Below are 18,007 nucleotides of genomic sequence, written 5' to 3'. Positions count from 1 at the left end.
TGGAACTCTTTTCTCTCCTTCCACAGCTGTGGGTCCTCAGATTGACCTTGTGTCTTAGTTAGGGTTTCTGTGAAGAGACACCATGACCATGGCAACTCTTATAAAGGAAAACATTTAGTTGGGGCTGGCTGACAGTTCAGAGGTTTAGTCTGTTGTCATTACGGTGGGACCCAAGGCAGCATAGTGCTGAGAGGTAGCTGAGAGTTCTACATCTGGATCTGCAGACAGCAAGAAGAGACTATGAGCCACTAGCCCTGGCTTGAGTTTCTAAAATCTCAAAGCCTGGCTGGAATGATGCTGTTCCTCCAACAAGGTCACACCTGCTCCAGTGATGCCACGCCTTCTAAGAGTGCCACTTCCTGTGAATCTATCGGGGCCATTTTCATACAAACCTCCACACCAAGAGAATCAGTGAACAACCTGTTGACACTTGGGAGTCAGTGCTATCCACTTCATTCTGTTGGCTAAAGCAAACTTCCTGGAATAAGGAAGTTTGTATTCCACCTTCAGGAGAGAAATTGCATACCCTACAACAGAGGGTGTGAATACTAAGAAGCATTAATGACGTATCTGCAGGGATAGTGGGCACATTTTCCTCCCCCTGACATACCTATAATCCTCAACACCCTATAATCCCTGTATAACAGTGGGAAGCTTAGCCCAGATCAGCGGTGAAGGGGATACCACTGTAGAAGCTGAGGAGTCTTTCTATTAGCTGAGAAATACTCCCTGTACTGGCTAGTTTTGTGTCAACTTGACACAGCTGGAGTTATCACAGAGAAAGGAGCTTCAGTTGAGGAAATGCCTCCATGAGATCCAACTGTAAGGCATTTTCTCAATTAGTGATCAAGGGGGAAGGGCCCCTTGTGGGTGGGACCATCTCTGGGCTGGTAGTCTTGGTTCTATATGAGAGCAGGCTGAGCAAGCCAGGGGAAGCAAGCCAGTAAGGAACATCCCTCCATGGCCTCTGCATCAGCTCCTGCTCCCTGACCTGCTTGAGTTCTAGTCCTGACTTCTTTCAGTGATGAACAGCAATGTGGAAGTGTAAGGTGAATAAACCCTTTCTTCCCCAACTGCATCTTGGTCACAATGTTTGTGCAGGAATAGAAACCCCGACTAAGACACTCCCCAAATCTATGCTGTGACTTTAATGGTAAAGTAGGTCTAGAAGCAAAGAAGTGAAAACAGAAGAGTGCTGGTGACTCCGACCAGTAATCCCAGCTCGGGGCGAGGGGATCCTAAGGTTGAGGTTTACATAGTGAAACCCTGTCCCAAACCAAACCACTCTACCCCAGCGTGTCATCACATAGTCTTAAAATTTTTTTCCCTTTTCTACCATCGGCCTCTATCAATTTAGAAATTTTACTACCGAAGGAAATTTTTCCACCAGGAGACGCAATTTCTCTATAGCACTAGAAGTGGAGCCACAGAAGGGCAGAGCGTCTGAGGAACGCCTATAGCGAGCGCATCTTGCTGGGGACTACATTTCCCACAGGTCCCAGCGCGCTGTGCCGGGTGCTGGGCGCTTCATAGCCTGGAGCCTCAGGCGTGAGACCTTCTGGGACATGTAGTCCCGTGGGCGGTGCCCTCGAGTTGGGGACTTGGGTTTTGAAAGTCATCCCGCGGCATTCCACTCCCGGTGACCGCAGGCTGCGGTGCCTGGAGGCGAGTGCGGACGGATAACCAAGCGCGAGGATGAGAGGCAAGGACACGGGAGAGGACTGAGAGGGCAGGGTGTCTGCATGCTGGGTGGCTCCCCACCTTATCACAGCTCTGTAGAGGACAGTGGTCTGGGTAGGGGGTGTGCGAGGGAAGAGTGTGGCACAGATCTTAGACGTACTTCTGCTACGTTATGGGGAATTGTGTAACTCTTATTTGGAGGGTTTGGTCCCTGCAATGTGTCAGCTTTCTTCCACAACTTTAAGTTTATGGGTGGCTTAGTTTGTCTCGCCTATGTGGTTGTAGTTGGTCCTAGCTGGGTTGTTTGAACACTGTAGACTCAAATTCTCTTCTTGTGTGAGTGTGCATGAGCTTGTGTTCTACTTTGTAACTGTATCTGTTTTTGTATACGTATGAGCTGTAGTTGTGAGTTTTGCCCAACTGCCTGACTGTTCCGATGTGGTCAAGTGTGATGATATGATCTTGTATTTGTGTGTTGGGAAATGTGTCTGTATTTGAGCCCGACTATGTGTCTCATTCTGTGGATCTATTAATATAGATTTTATGTAAAAACACTGTGAGTGTGAATTTTTAAATTTAATTAATTAATTAATTAATTAATTAATTAATTTTGTGTGTTTGTATGTGTGTGTAGGTCTTTGGACAACTCACAATAGCCTGTTTTTTCCTACTATGTGGGTCCCAGCGATGGAACTCGAGTTGTAAGGCTTGGCAGCAATCGCCTTTACCAGCTGAACCACCTAGCTGGTCCCAGATTGTAAGTTCGGAGTATGGCTGGCAGAGGGCGGTTGTGAAGATTTTAGGTTGTATTTGTATCTGTGGTATGGCGGGGAATGTGTTGGAATGGTTGAAGGAGTTGGGGCTCAATTCAACTGTGTGAATTTACATGGTCTGGGTTTGCATATAGTTCGTGAATTGCATCTCACTGATTTGTATGCAATTGATTCTATTCCATTGGGGTGTTTATGTGTATTTGAGTATTCATATGTGTTTGCTTATATGTAAGTAAGGGTGATAGTTTGTGCATATAGCATCTAGTCTATGTGATCAATGAGTTTGGTCACTGACACATTGGTATGCTCTCTGGATAGCTATTAGCTAAACTCGTGGATATCCAAGGCAAGATTGCAGCCAGGCCAGGCATTTCTCCCCTACCTTGTGGCCGGTGACCAGTATGAAACCCTGCATAATTTCGACCCAAGCCCAGAAGACAGCCCCGCAGTCCCATTCAGGCAAATGTCCTGGTCTAGGACTGAGGTGTCAGGGTGGCTACTGTGCTGTGGAAGGGACCAAATAGAGGTGTCTTTGCTTTTTTCTAGAATGTACCTGCTGGCTTTGGGGAACAGGACAGACTATAGAGCCTGGTGAAGGGTAAGCAGGGATCCAGACTGGGAATTGAGTTTGTGAGCCACAGAGCAACCAAGTCTCTGGATGTCTTTACACAGCAGTAGGAGAGGAGAGAAGATAAGAAATGGGGGAAGCTAGAGTTGGCTCAGAGGAGGGCATTGTGGTGTATTCTTCAGGACACAGAGCCAGGCATTACAAAGGAGGATCTAGAAGCCCTGGTGACATATTAGTCTAATGGACCAGGAGGAAATGAGAGGAGGCTTCCCAGACTTTAGACATATCAGCTGGGAGTCAGAGGAACCAGTTAGTCACTTGATTTGATGGACCTTAAAGGGATGATTTTAGAGAGACTCCAAGGGGGTTAGGCTATATAGGGAACAATGGGGGAGTTCAGAAGGTCTCTGGGGCTCCACACAGGGTGTGTATGAAGGTTTCTAGATGAGAAGGGTGCTTTGAAAAGGCTTTGAACATCTGTAGCAAGGAAGTATGCATTAGTGTCCAGTCGTGGGTGAAGGCAGGAAGCATCACTTTCATGGAGGTGGGTACTGCTGGACCCCAAGTGAGCCTGAGGCAGCCTTAGAATCAAGCAGAAAGAGGTCTTCTGTCAGAGAGGTGATGGGGAGTTCTAAAATGTTCATCTGTAGATGCCATGTGTACCTGTCCACACCCACGTACGCTTGGTAAGGCCTGTGACACTTACAGATGGGTGCCAGCCTGAGTGGGCAGTTTTCTCAGTTTCCTTGTCATACAGATGTGCAGATGGACTTGTGTCTGTGTGCTAGGGTGTCCTCTGTCTTTCCCTGAAAGTGTGTTCTCAGCACCTAAATTGTGGTTGGAAAATCCCAAGTTTGAGGCTATATCAGCATGTATGTGTGAGAATCTGCTATAGGTCTCAATGTCTTAAAAACAACAAACAAACAAACCCCCAACAAAGCAGAGGGTATGTTTGCCAATTCCATCATCGCTGTTGTTGCTGTTGGTATTATTATTGTTGTTGATTTTATACTTTCTCACATGTATATACTGCGCTTCTTTATCCTCATGCCTCACCTTCTAATGTTTCCCCACCCCTGCATCCTCCTGCACCCCACCTTCCTTAAGAGGTCCCTTTTTTTATTTTATTTTATTTTATTTTATTTTATTTTATTTTTACATTTGTGCCTTTTTTCGTTTTGTGACTCACTGATTTTTAGCAGGGACTACTGTGTGTATGGCTGCAGGTTTGGAACAATCCCTGTTAGGCTCATCTTTTGGTACACAACTGAGACTGTTTCTCCCCCAGAATCTGTCAGTTCAGCAGGGAAGGAGAGTGGCCCGTGGACCTCGCCCTAATCTGTGATGGCTGCTGGCAAGCCCAGGCTTGTTCAATGGCTACACATTCTTAAAAGTGCATCATTGTAAAAACAGCAGCACATGCCTCTGTGAGTAGCAAAGTGCATGTCTATAAAAGGGATCGTCACTTGTTGGGGACATTGTATGTCTGACAAATCTGCCAAGGCCTAACCACAGGTTGGTACTGAGCCTTTATGCTTATTTCTTGGCAGAAACATCAAATTGTGTGGTCCATCAATGTGTCTCCAACAGTAGTTTGCTTTTCTCTGGAGGTCACAGCCACAGGGCAGGAGTGCTGGGAAAGAGCGTGTCCCTGTGTGGCTCAGCTGAAGACCTTGATGCTAGGACATGGTGTGAGGGAAACTGAGGCCAGCTTGAAGGAAGAAACCCTCAAGCTCTGATAGCAGTAAAATCAAAACCAGTGCACAAGAGCACATATTCCATGTTGAGCACTGTTCGATTACTTGACATTCATGGAACATTAGATGTTCTTATTTTTAAAAAGCATTTATTTTTACTGTTAAATGCTGTGTATGTGTATGCGAGGGGGAGGTCTGGGCTATATATAGTTAAAGTGCTCATAGCTGTCAGATCCTCTTAGAATTGGAGTTACAGGCAGTTGTGAGCCATCCGATGAGGATTCTGAGAACCACGCCCAGGGCCTCTGCAAGAACAGTACTTTACCAGTCCTTGAATCCTCATATTTGATAGTTTTAAAAATATTTATTTGTGTTTGTACACACACACACACACACACACACACACACGAGTACACGTGTGTGTGCGTGCAAGTGTACGTGTGAAGACATGCACATTTAATGACACTCATGTGCAGGTTGGAATTTTGTTTTTGAGACAGTTTCTTTTGCTCGCTGCTACACTGTGTATCCTAGGCTAGCTGCCTTGTGGGCTTCTCGGGGGTTTTCCTGACACTGTTTTTCATCTCACTCTTGAAATGCTGGGAAAACTGAAGGGAACTGCCCCACCCTTTTACCTGCCTTGTGGAATTCAAACACAGGTTAGCAGGCAAGCACTTTTACCCCATCAGCGCTCCCTCCCTGCCCTCTCAATCCATTTTCATTCTTTTGGTGTTTGTCTCTCTGTTTTGTCTTTGAGAGAAAAATATAAAAAGGCTGAGCAACCAGCCTGGAATTCAAATTACAAGTTAAAATACAGGACACTCATTTCAATTTGATTTCAAATATTTTCTTTTAGTAATTATCAAGCATATATTAATAGTATATATATTAGAGCTAGTTATTAAATACATTTAGAAAGTAGTTCTTTAAGGGCTGGGGTATGAGGCAGTCATGTAAAGTACCTGCCATACAAGTTTGAGAACCTGAGTTCTACCCACATAAACCATCAGGCATGTCATCTGGACACTGGAGAGGAGCAGCTAGGAGGGTCCCAGAGACTCCTTGGCCAGCACGTCTAGCTCAGTAAGTAGATTCTAGATTACACTGAGAGACCCTATTTCAAATAACAAGGTTGACTGGCTCTTGAGGAATGACACGTGAGGTAAACCTCTGGCTTCTACATGCCCATGCATACACATGCACATGAACCTTCCCACACATGAACACACACACACACACACACACACACACACACACACACACACACACACACGTACACACTCACTCTTTTTGATAGGCATGTCCAGATAGTATCTGAGGTGCTTTTCTAATTGAAAATTATTCTTTGCTTATCTGAAAGTTAATTTTACTCTATTCCATGTATTTTTATTTACCAAATCTGGTCCCTAAGGTCTCACAGCTAAGAATGGTCATCTGGGAGTCACCCTCCCTTCATCCCCCAAGACACTGACACCTTGCCCTTGTGTCCCAGGCTTGCAGTTTTACTTGGGGAGATTGGAACTCACAGCTACAGTTGTTCTGTAGCATCCCGATTTCAGAGTCTGTCCAGGTGCATACGTATTTTTCTTTACTATTGTCACATACGGAGCCGGGATGTAGCTCAGTTGGGAAAGCACTTGTCTAGCATCCAGGAAGCCCCTGAGTTTTATCTCTAGTACTGAATCGACTCGGAATGGTGGAGCATGGCTTGAATTCCCAGCTCGAGGTTGGTGAAGACCAGAGAATCAAAAATTCTAGGTCATCCTTGGCTATATATCTAGTTCAAGGCCAAGCCAGGATCCAGGAGATTCTGTCCTAAAGAAAAAGTTATTGTTGGGGGGATGCTGGGGAGGGAGAAAGATCAGATGGTTACAGGGGAGATAGCTAAACAGGTAAGCCACCTACTGTATCCTCATGAGGATTAGAGTTCAGAGCCTCTGAACCACGTAAGATCCAGGTGGGGTTGGGCAGCCCTACCTGTAATCCCAGTGCTTGGGAAGAGGAGACAGAATTTGTAGAGAAAGCTGGCTAGCCTGGCTAGCTAAAACAGTGATGGGGAAGTCCTTGCCTTCCAAGAACCAAGGAAGATGCTTGATGTCAACCCTGGGGCTCTGCACAAACATAGGCACATGCACTCCCTCCCTCCACATGCACCATACACACAGATACACACACACACACATACACGCACACACACAGACACACACATACAGACACACACATACAGACATATGCAGACATACACACACGCACATACACAGACACACACACACAAACAGACATACACACAGACACACATGCAGACATGCACAGACACAAACACACAGACAGACACAAACACACAGACACATACAGATACATATACACACACAGAGGCACACATGCAGACACAAACACACAGACACATACAGATACACATACACACTCAGGCACACATATACACATGCAGACACACACAGACACAACACATAGACACACAGACACAAGCACACAGATACACACAGACATACATACACACACACAGACACACACATGCAGGCACACATGCAGACACACACAGACACAAGCACACAGATACACACAGACACACATACAGACACAGACAGAGCCACACATGCAGACACATACATGCACAAACACACAAATACACACACACACAGCCACACAGCCACACACACAGATACAAACACACAGACACACACAAATGCAAAAAGAAGAGGAGGAGGAGGAAGAAGAGGAGAAGAAAAGATACACCTAAGAGGAAATAAGCTTTTAACTTAGAAGCCTGGTCTAAAAGTTAAAAAAAAGAAAAAAAAAAAAAAAAAAAAAGGTCAGGTCAGGCATCAGCAAGGTCTGGCTTAGCTGTATTGCCTCCTGGTGGGAATGTGTGTGTAGCCTCTCTCCCTCTCCTCACATGAGCTAGCAAGATAGATAGCTCACAGGGGAAAGGTGCCGATAACATGACTGCAGTCTCCTGAGAGCCACATGGTGAAAGAGAATCAACTACAAACTGTCCTCTGACCTGTATCACACTCAGTGGCACACGCACACCTACCTCCCACACAAAATAAATACATAAATTAATCTTTTTAAATTTAAAGGGGATTGTATGCTGGGAGGCTCCACCAAAACCTCACCATTCCTCCAGGGAAGGCCAGATTAAGTTCCTAACTCTCTTGATACTATTAAGCCCACACGTTGGGCTTAAAGTCCCTATGTGAGTCTGGGGATTCCTGGCAACAGAACTGAGACTTGGACCTGGGCTTTTAAACATGTTCCCTCACTTTGGAACAAGATTTTTAAAAATATGGGACTTTGGATGTTTACTAAGAGCTGTCTTTACTGAGAGCTGGCTGTATTCCAGGTACTAGAGGTAGGATGTGATTTACAGTTGTGATTTCTTCCCCCAGTGTTTTTACATTCATAACGATCAATCTCAGAAGGATCCAAGAGAGAATCTCTAAGGAGTAATGCTATTTCTTTGAGAATGAAATGTGCTGAGGTAAACAATGGGCATGCTCAAGACTGAGGCAAAGGGAAAGGTTTTATTAGAAGGAAATGGAGAGGTTGGGGGCCTAGAGATGGCTCAGCAGTTAAGGGTCCTTTCTTCTCTTGCAGAAGTTTGTTCCCTGTGCCCACAAATAGGATCATCACAAATGCCGACAACTCCAGTTCCAGGGCATCCGACATCGCCAGTAGGTATTGCTTGCACATGAATACACACACACACACACACACACACACACACACACACACACACACACACGGTGTGTGTGGGGGCAAGAGGATTAAGAAAAGGGGAAATTAGGTGGATGCTGCTTGGATGCAACGCTCATTGGTTTTGAAACTTGACAGAGTAATTGACACCAGCTCACTGGTAGAGAAGCTGTTGTAGAAAAGTGTTCTGTCAGGGCATGCCAGTATGCCGAAGGTAGGGTTCATTGCAAAGATGAGCACAGATGCAAGATGCATGTAGAGCCTGGTGGAGTGGGGGGTGGGGGTCAAGAAGGAATTTCTCACGAGACTTCAGAAGATCATATAGGAAATGCCTTTCTCGGCCATCAGCCATGAATTCTCGCTTTTAAAATTCGTTGTTTGCTTACTTTGTGTGTATATGCAACTGTGCCTGAATGTGGTGCAGTGCCTGTGGAAACCAGAAGAGGGCATCAGATCCTCTGGGACTGCTCTTACAGGCAGTTGTGAGTCACTATGAACATACCAAACACCCTCCAGTGATCATCTCATTGACCTTCTAAGAGGGAGGCTTTGCTGACATTGCTTCCCTACTAGGGGCACGGAGCCTGAAGACATTACATCTGCCTGAGGCCACCAAGCTGCAGAGCTAAGAATTTAAACCCAGACCATCCGGGTCCATAACCCTCACCTAGTAGTTCTACTTCCAGTTCATACAGTATTTCATTCTCTCACCATGAAGAGGAGTGTCTCAGAGGTGAAGACTAAAGCCCCAGTTAATGAAGGTAAGAGACATATGGTTTAGGAAAAGGCAGGTTTGTGTAGTGGGGACCTCCTGGACCTGACTGATGGAAAGAGTTTAGCCTTCCACTCACTCCCCCTGCACACCCCTTGATATCCGCTCTCAGAATTCTCCTGAGGTACTGTTTTGGTTAATTGTCGATTGCTGTGATAAAATACCATGATCAAGGCAACTAACTGATCGATTAGGTGAATGGGTGTTCTCGAGTAACTCTTCAGGGTATCTCTGAATTGGTAGAACACTTTCAGAGTCAAATGTTGGGATCAATTTTTTAATCTATCCTCCCTCACCCCACCATGTGTATGTATGATTGGTGGTCAGGGGATGACTTTCTGAATTCAGTTCTGCCCTTTCACCACGTGAGGCCCAGGGATCGAACTCAGGTCCTCAGTCCTAGAAGCCGATGCCTTTTATCTGATAAGATCCTGTTGGCCTGGCACAATAATGTCTAATGTACAGAAGATGTCACAATTAAAAGTAGTATTATCTCTCCTTCCTTAGCAACCCGAGTCTTCCCCTGGAAGTGTGATTTCCAGTTTCTGTGCTATTCAGAAAGTGCCACAGTCATAATCAAGTATTTGTGTACCTATTACTATATATCTAGGCATACTTTTCCACACATGTGGTAGCCTAAGGGTACCACTAAGGGGGCTTGCTTTACTTTTGCTAGAGTTTCTCTGAACAGTCAACTACCTGCCTAGAATATAGTACAGTGCTTGCTACATGTTGGTGTTCCCCCCCTCCCCCCATTGAGCATTTCTTATGAATGGGTTTTCTTACTCTTAAGAGCCAGAGTGGCCTCATGACTTCTTCTCCATCCACCAGCCTCACCTTCACCAAATCCTGATCAGATACCAAACCAGCTCTCTGAAAAGAAGCGAAGAATTCCAATCACGTCGTTGCCAACCTGGTACAAGGTAAGCCACTGACCTGAAACCAGCTTGGTCTGGAGAAAGCAAGGACATTCCCACCTTTCTACCCTGCTTGTACATACACTGTACCTTCAAAGAACAACCCAATGAGGGGATTTTCCTAAGAGAGGCTCCCCCAACTTCCTAATTCCCATCTCTGGTAGGATGACACCAACTTCATAATTTTCTTTCTTCTCTTTCCTTAAGATTTATTTTGTTTTCATTATGTGTATGTGTGACATATGCACATATGAATGCAGTGCCCTGTGAGTCAGAAGAGGGCGCCAGTCCCCTAGAGTTGAAGGTCCAGGTGGTTGTGAGCTGCCAGACTTAAATGTTGGGAACTGAATTCTGAGCCTTTGCACAAGTAGCCAGTGCTCTTAACCACCTGGTTATCCCTCCAGTCCTTGTTTCCTCTTCTCTGTAGCAGTTATTGTTATCTGGCAATATATTATATTTTTAATGTGCTCATTGCTCATCTGCTCTTCTCCATCTGCAAGGGAAGGGACCTTGTCTTCTGTTGACTGGGTGACATATCCCCTGTGCCCAGATAGGATGCGTTGAATGGTGGAGACTGAAAGGTCTTGGTGGGAGAAGGTGCAGTTTTCAAGGGGAACACTAAAGCAGATTGTCCTTTGAAGATAAAACGTTTATTAATTGCTGTGGACAGACAGCAGCAGTGTAGGGAAGCAGATGCCCTTTCCTATAGATCTCAGAGGAAGAAGGAAGTTTAACAGTGTGAGCTCTCATGCAGGTAGCAGGGGAAGAGAAGGGTATTTTGCAGAAGGGTGCAGGATTATTATTCTGGGAGTGAAGAGGACACATCTCATTGATTTGTATCCATTATACTCATAGTCTCTTTCCACTGGCAGCCTGAGATCTGTGAACTTCCGTGGGGAAGCAAGAATGATGCCCACCATTCTCCGTGAAGCTGGAGACCTGGAGACATTCTGGGCACTTGGTTAGATGTTCACAGACAGGCTCTCCCTCAGTAGGAAGCTTGCTCCTTTCTTTACAGATAAAGGAGAGGCCACCGCAGGCGCAGGTGGGCCTGGCCTGAGCCACAATCTGGTCTGGATTTTAGCAAGTCCTTTATATGTATGGGCAGAGTGAGTGAATGGACAGTGAGTGAATGAGTGTGCAGATGGAGGAATGAAGTAGTGAATGGTTCTTTAGAAGCAGTCAGCCTTGACCTGCAGCAGTCCACCTGGAATCCACACCTCCTTTTTATTCTGGCACTTCTGATTTTTTTCTCTAGGAATATCTTGTCTTCCAATCACTTTGGATGAAGCTGATATCTTTTTAAAATTCTTTTAAGTTAATGACTTTAATTATGTTATCCAATCATTTGATTTAACATCATTTTCTTGGACAATTTCACACATATATAGAGAGTATCACAAGCATATTCATACACACACATACCCATTGTCCTTTCTTGGCCCTCTCCCATTCCTACTTGCCAACTAGAGCCACCCCCAGACCCTCTTTCTGTTTTCCTGTTTTGTCCCACGAATGGAATTAGGGTTGTCTGCATTAGTGCGGGTGTGGGGTTATTTACTGGAGCATGGGAAATTTAGTGGTGGTCACATCACCGAAGAAAAGGACATTCCCCACTCCTGGCAAACATTGACCACTGATTGCTCCTGAGGGACATCTGGGGCCTCGTGACTCCCCTCCTTGCTGTAATTATGGGATGTTGATGGGCCTACTCTTGTGCAGGTGTCCACAACCGCTGTGAGTTCATGAGTGCATCGGCCATGCCATGTCCAGAAGACAGCACTTCCCAGCTCTCCTCTTCATCCTCCAGCTCTTACACTCTTTCCACCTCCCTCTTCTGCAGTGTTCCATGGGCCTTGGATGGGGTGTTGTAGGGAGAGGTTGTTCTTAACCTCACCCCACTTCCAGGCTCACTCAGGGCCATAGTGATTGATTCAAGGCCGAGCGTGTGACTCAGTCCTGACCAGTGAGAACTGGTCTTGAGACTGTGTTGACCTCGGGGTTGCTTAAACTGCTGGGACAGAATCCTGGAGGGGCACTGTGGCAAATGAGAGTTCCAGAGGAGAGATGGGGAGAGATGGGCAGCCATCAGCAAGTCTGAAGTACCTGCAGGCTCACGTGGGCTGCCGTTCAGCAACTGGAGGACTGGACCGTCTTTCCTATTAGCAGCAATAACATACTCATATACACACAATGCACATTCAGAGACACATACACATGTACACACATACATATATATACACATACATATATATACCCACATATATATACACACACACATACATACCATACATGCACACATATACACTGTACACATATACACTCACAGAGACATACCCACTATACACATACATATACACATACACCACACACACAGAGAATACACACATATACACATACATATATACATACACATTATACACATACACACAAATAGTATACACATACCCATATACACATACATACACATGTATATACACATATCCAGATATATATACATATACATATTACACATATATATATGAATACACATACTACACATACACAGACACATATACATACATATACATATATACGGACTACACTCAAACATATACATACTCATACACTTACACATACACTTACACTTACACATACACATACACTTACACATACCCATTGGACTCATACATAATAAACACATATGAATATTCACTATACACATATATACACATAGCCACTGTGCACACATACACATACACATACACTACACAGATATACATGCCTACATATATATACTCCACATATGCATACCCATATCCATCATACATATACACCACACAGACATACATCACAGAGACACAGACATACTACACAGATACACAGACATACATATACAACACACATACATACACACACACAGAAACAATAATGTAAAACTCACAGGGAAGCTGTAAGAAGTGCACAAAGGTCACCCAATGTCTGGAATTTGCTGACATTTCTCCTATTGCCTTGCCATCTGCATACTTATTTTCAAAGCCATTGAGCATAGCGTACACCCTGTAGCCCTCACCTCTAAATACTTCAGTCTGTGTTTCCTAAGAATGACCATTGTTTTCCATGCTGGAGACTGAACTGTACTGTTAGCCACTCTTCTCATCTCACAGAGGTTTAGACAGAGGCATGGGGAGTCACTCACTCAAAGATCCCTGGCTCTTTGGTGGTCAGGGAGACTCAAGCTCAAGGCCGTGGCCCTGACTCCACATGCTTCACAGAGTGCTCACTCTAACAACCACAGTGCTAACCTTTTCCCTTTCTTTCTGTGTTCTTTCCTCTTAAAGCTGTTTTCCTTTGCTGCTCACCCCCTGAGGGACCTGCTCTGCTCTGCTCTGCTCTGTTCTCCTCTGCCTCCTCCTCGCCACTGGAGCTCCAACTGTTGTCTACTCTTTCAAGCACGTGGAAAGGTCTCCTGGGCACGATGTTCTCCTAGCACTGTGCCACACTGGGATGTCCCTGAGGCCATGTCCAGGCCCCTCTTCCCTGTATGCTCTAGAAGGACATACATGGCTGCGGCCATGGGAGGTGTTTGATAGAATGGCATCGCTGTCCTTCCATGTTAGTTCATGTATGAGCATTCGAGGCTGGCCAAACCAGGGACCTTTGTTGCTGTTCTTCCTTAGGAAGCTGGGGAGGGTTCACCCCAGTTCAGTCCATGATCTGAATCAACTTGTGGGGTGTAGGAAATGAAGGTTCTTTTCTTTGGTCCTTCTAAAAGAAAATTGGGGGCCAGCGAGATGACTCAGTGAGTAAGGTGTTTTACAATCCCACTCTATCAGTGAGCCTTCTCTCCAGCCTCTGATTATTGGGCATTTTACAAAGCTTACGTCATAGTTTTCTAATGTTCCATTAGTCAAATCTGGGTTCAGAATGGGAGGAAAATGCATACCACACACCCCTACTTTCATTTCTATTGCTGTGATAAAATATCGTGACAAGAAGCAACTGGAGGGGAAGGTTTATTTGGCTTATAGTTCCAGGTCACAGACCATTCGTATGAGGAAGTCAAGGCAGGGACTTGAAACATCCCATCCCCCATCAAGGCAGAGAAAGGAATGTACCTACATTGCCTGCTTGCTTAGCACTTAGCTAGATTTCTCTCTACTCTTATACTGCCCCAAGCCAAGACTATGAAATGGTGCACACCCATGCAGAGTGCATCTTCCCATCCTAATGAGCTCAATTATGAGACCTGCCCCCTCCCCACCCCTCACAGACCAACCTGATCTAGACAGATCCTCATTGAGACTCTCTTCCTGGGTGATTCTAGGCCTTGTCAAGTTAATAACTAAAACAAATGAGCACACTGAAGGCTGCAGAGATGGTCAGCAGTTAAGACTGTTTGCTTCTCTTGCAGAGGACCTGAATTTGATTCCTTGCACCTATATTAGGCAACTCACATTGGCCAATGACTCCAGTTCCAAGGGATCTGAGATCCTCTTCTGACCTTCACAAGCACCTGCACACATGTGACATAAACCACATAGACACACCCATATACATTAACACACACACATACACACACAAACACACACACAAAACCATACATACACACAAATGGTATGGACCTAGTGCAAAGTGAGGAGGTACCAGGGCTATCTCCGAAGTCTGCAACGGTGTAGAATTCTGAATACAGCCCAAACTCCCACCTCTTTGCATCTACTCTCCTGGGCCAAGGGAAAGACAAGGCCTCGTATGAGCGGTAGTGGGACTTTGGTGTTATAGGAACCAGTGATCTTCAAAGATGTAGCTGTGTACTTCAGCCAGAAAGAGTGGCAGCTACTGGAGCCTGCTCAGAAGGACCTGTACAAGGATGTGATGCTGGAGAACTACGAGAACCTGATCTCTGTGGGTAAGGATGACTTCCATACAGTTTGTACTGGCTTCGTGAGAGCTTGCAGGTCTCAGTTCTGAGAGCCTGTGGTTCATAGGGATGAACTCTACCATAAGACTAAATTCAGACACTGCAAGTTGGACGCTGTGGACGGCATCCTAAGACTTTCCAAAAGCCCTCCTCTTCAGAAGCTCAGAGTTTAACTCATATGCAGAGTAGAAGCTGGAATGTGTCTCGGGAATGGATGGCCCTTCTCTCTCCCTATTCCTCACCTTCACTGATAAGTCTGGCTTAAGTCACAGGAGCCCAGTTAGCCAATCCTGATGGTCAGTGGGTTGAAAAATGGGTTCATTGGATGAAATGGTCATGAGCTCAGTCTCTTGGACTATTAACATGATAGGGAGGTGGGAACAGGACAAGGTGAAGGAGGTGATAACCTCTATGTTCCAGCTGGTTATTCTTTGTGTTTCTATGCAAACATTTGTTTTGAAAAGTGATTCTTGGGAGGCATGCAAAAGTTTTTCTTCTTCATCTTGTTTTTCTTCTTCATCATCTTGTTTTTCTGTGGGACAGAATATTATATTTTCAAGCCAAAGTTGATCACCAGGTTGGAGCAAGGAGTTGACCTTTTTGCCAAAGAGAACGATGTTCCTGGAGACCCCCAGCAAGGTGAGGCGGGAGTCAGCAGAAGTGACACCTCTGCAGGTGAGTTGGAGGGACATTGCTAACGTCTCTGTAAAATATTGTCTTAGTTTTGCTGCTGTAAACAGACACCATGACCAAGGCAACTCTTAGATGGACAACATTTAATTGGGGCTGGCTGACAGGTTCAGAGGTTCAGTCCATTATCATCAAGGTGGGACCATGGCAGTGTCCAGGAAGCATGGTGCAGGAGGAGCTGAGAGTTCTACATCTTCATCTGAAGGTCCCTAGAAGAAGATGGGCTTCCATGTGATTAGGATAAAGGTCTCATTGTCTATCCTCACAGTGACACACTTCCTCCAAAAGGCCACACCTACTGCAACAAGGTCACACCTCCTAATAGTGCCACTCCCTAGGCCAAGCATATTCAAACCACCACAGCTATGGTTCTTGACCTCCATCCCTCTGGGGCGACAACAGGGTAACTGTAGAACTTGATTCATTTGAGGCAAACTTTGCCTTCCTGCCATCCCCAGAGATGTTTGCACTCTCCAGTTTGGCACCACCCTTTTTCCTTCTCCCTTGTCTTCTGGGGTTGCAGGTAACAATGACAGCATGACTCTAGACTTTTATACTGGATCTATTCTCAAATGGTGATTCTCCACTGTGTTTCAATATTGTTCCCTCCAGCATGTTTTTCTTTTTAATTTTTTAAGTGTGTGTGTGTGTGTGTGTGTGTGTGCACATATCAGTAAGGTGTGGGTACACTTAGAGGCCAGAACAAGTCATCACGTGTCTTCTGCCTTTTTATTTTATTTCTAGAGAGCCTCTTGCTGAGTTAGAAGCTAACCTTTCTGGCTATCCTGCCCAGCTAGTAAGTTCTCAGAATCCTTCAGTCTCTGCCCCTAATGATGAGGTTACAGGCATGTAGCTATGCCTGTGTTTTTTAGTGGGTACTGGGGATTTGAACTCAGTCCCTCATGCTTGCAGATCAAGTGCTCTTACCCATTGAGCCATCACCCCAGGCCCTAACTTTCCTTTTTGTGTCTATAGCTCAGTGTCTTAATTGTTTAAAAGATGTTAATAGCATTGCTTTTTAGCAGATTGGTTCCTACCTGATCTTAATCTTTTAAAAATATCATTGCTAATATGTTGACTTACAAAAATAACAGTGCTTTTCTGAATCCACATGCTCATTACCCAACACTTCACCTTAAGATAATATATGCAGCTGGGGTCAGAATGAAACACAATCTTGCTATGTAGCCTAGCCTGAATTTGTTCTTGGAATCCTCCTGCCTCAGCTCCCTAAGTGCTGGGACTATAAACACACAATGTCACACTCAGCTAATGTATGCATTTAAGAAGAATTCCAAGTTGTAAAAAGGGGTGCTCATTGAGAGTACCAATCTCAGGACAGTGAGATGGCATGATGGGTAAAGGTCCTTGCTTTGAAGACTGCCGACCTGAATTCAGTCCCTGGGACCCACATGGAGGGAGGAAGGAAAGAACTATCAACAAGTTGATATCCTGTTAGGCATATTTATGACCTGGCTATTATTTCGTTTGGAACTGAGATAGATATGATTTGTGTCAAGTTGACAAGGGTGGATTATGGTGGCTATTCTTGGTTGTCAGTTTGACTACATCTGGGATAACCACCATATTGTTCTCTGACCTGCACAAGTGTGTAGTGGCATATACACGCCCAGTCCCCGCTCAAACAATAAATGTGATTTTGCAAGTAACAGTCCTGGTGCACACCTTTCATCCCAGCACTGGGGAGGCAGAGGCAGGCATATGATCTCAATGCGTTGGAGGCTAGCCTGGTCTACAGAGTAAGTTCCAGGACAGCCAGAGCTATACTATGAGATCCTGTCTCAAACCAAAGCAAACCAAACCACCAATACTCTTGTTTAGTCTAGCTTCTATTTCCCTTATTCTAGTCTTTTCATTTGTTTTAAAATTTGCATACAAAGTAGCAGGCTTCATTATGACATTTTCTGACATATTTCTTGTCAGTTGTCTTACCCCATCTGTTTCCCCATGTTCCTCCCAGTAGCTCCCCTTCTATGTTTTCAGATGTTTTTTCCTATCACTTTCCTTTCTCTCTGTCTCCTCCCTTACAGTCCTCCCCCCTCTAGTGGTCTCCTTTCTAGTTTCATGACCTGCACCCACCCACTCCCACACATGTGCACATGTGTGTAAAGAAGATTGAAATATAGGATTTCCATATGAGAGAAAATATGCAGTTTTGGGCCTTTCAAGTCCGACATGTTTTTCTTAACATAATAGTTTCCTGTCCTTTTTTTTTTTTTTTTTTTTTTTTTTTTTTTTTTATTTTAGGGTTTTTTTTTTTTTTTTTTTTTTT

At 44.9% G+C, this 18,007-nt stretch overlaps 1 protein-coding gene across 2 annotated transcripts in view; it reads left to right on the top strand.

Moving 5' to 3' along the window:
- The first annotated feature begins 1,624 nt into the window (after positions 1–1,624).
- LOC110297640 (zinc finger protein 883-like) overlaps positions 1,625–18,007 on the top strand; it is a 21,652-nt gene continuing 5,269 nt past the window's right edge. Inside the window, exons 1-7 of one of the 2 annotated variants that reach the window (XM_021166526.1) lie at positions 1,625–1,702; positions 2,315–2,437; positions 8,337–8,413; positions 9,131–9,196; positions 10,039–10,130; positions 14,886–15,012; positions 15,568–15,699. In XM_021166526.1, the coding sequence (XP_021022185.1) occupies positions 9,148–9,196; positions 10,039–10,130; positions 14,886–15,012; positions 15,568–15,699 (400 nt within the window). In that variant the 5' untranslated portion in view covers positions 1,625–1,702; positions 2,315–2,437; positions 8,337–8,413; positions 9,131–9,147. Of the gene's footprint in view, positions 1,703–2,314; positions 2,438–8,336; positions 8,418–9,008; positions 9,197–10,038; positions 10,131–14,885; positions 15,013–15,567; positions 15,700–18,007 lie in introns of both variants that reach the window. The other variant, XM_021166527.1, reaches the window with a different exon arrangement.

Source organism: Mus caroli, chromosome 7, assembly GCF_900094665.2.
Source record: "Mus caroli chromosome 7, CAROLI_EIJ_v1.1, whole genome shotgun sequence".
Lineage (NCBI taxonomy): Eukaryota > Metazoa > Chordata > Mammalia > Rodentia > Muridae > Mus > Mus caroli.
Note: the sequence above shows the minus strand (reverse complement) of the source record. Positions and strands in the feature narration are given on the sequence as shown.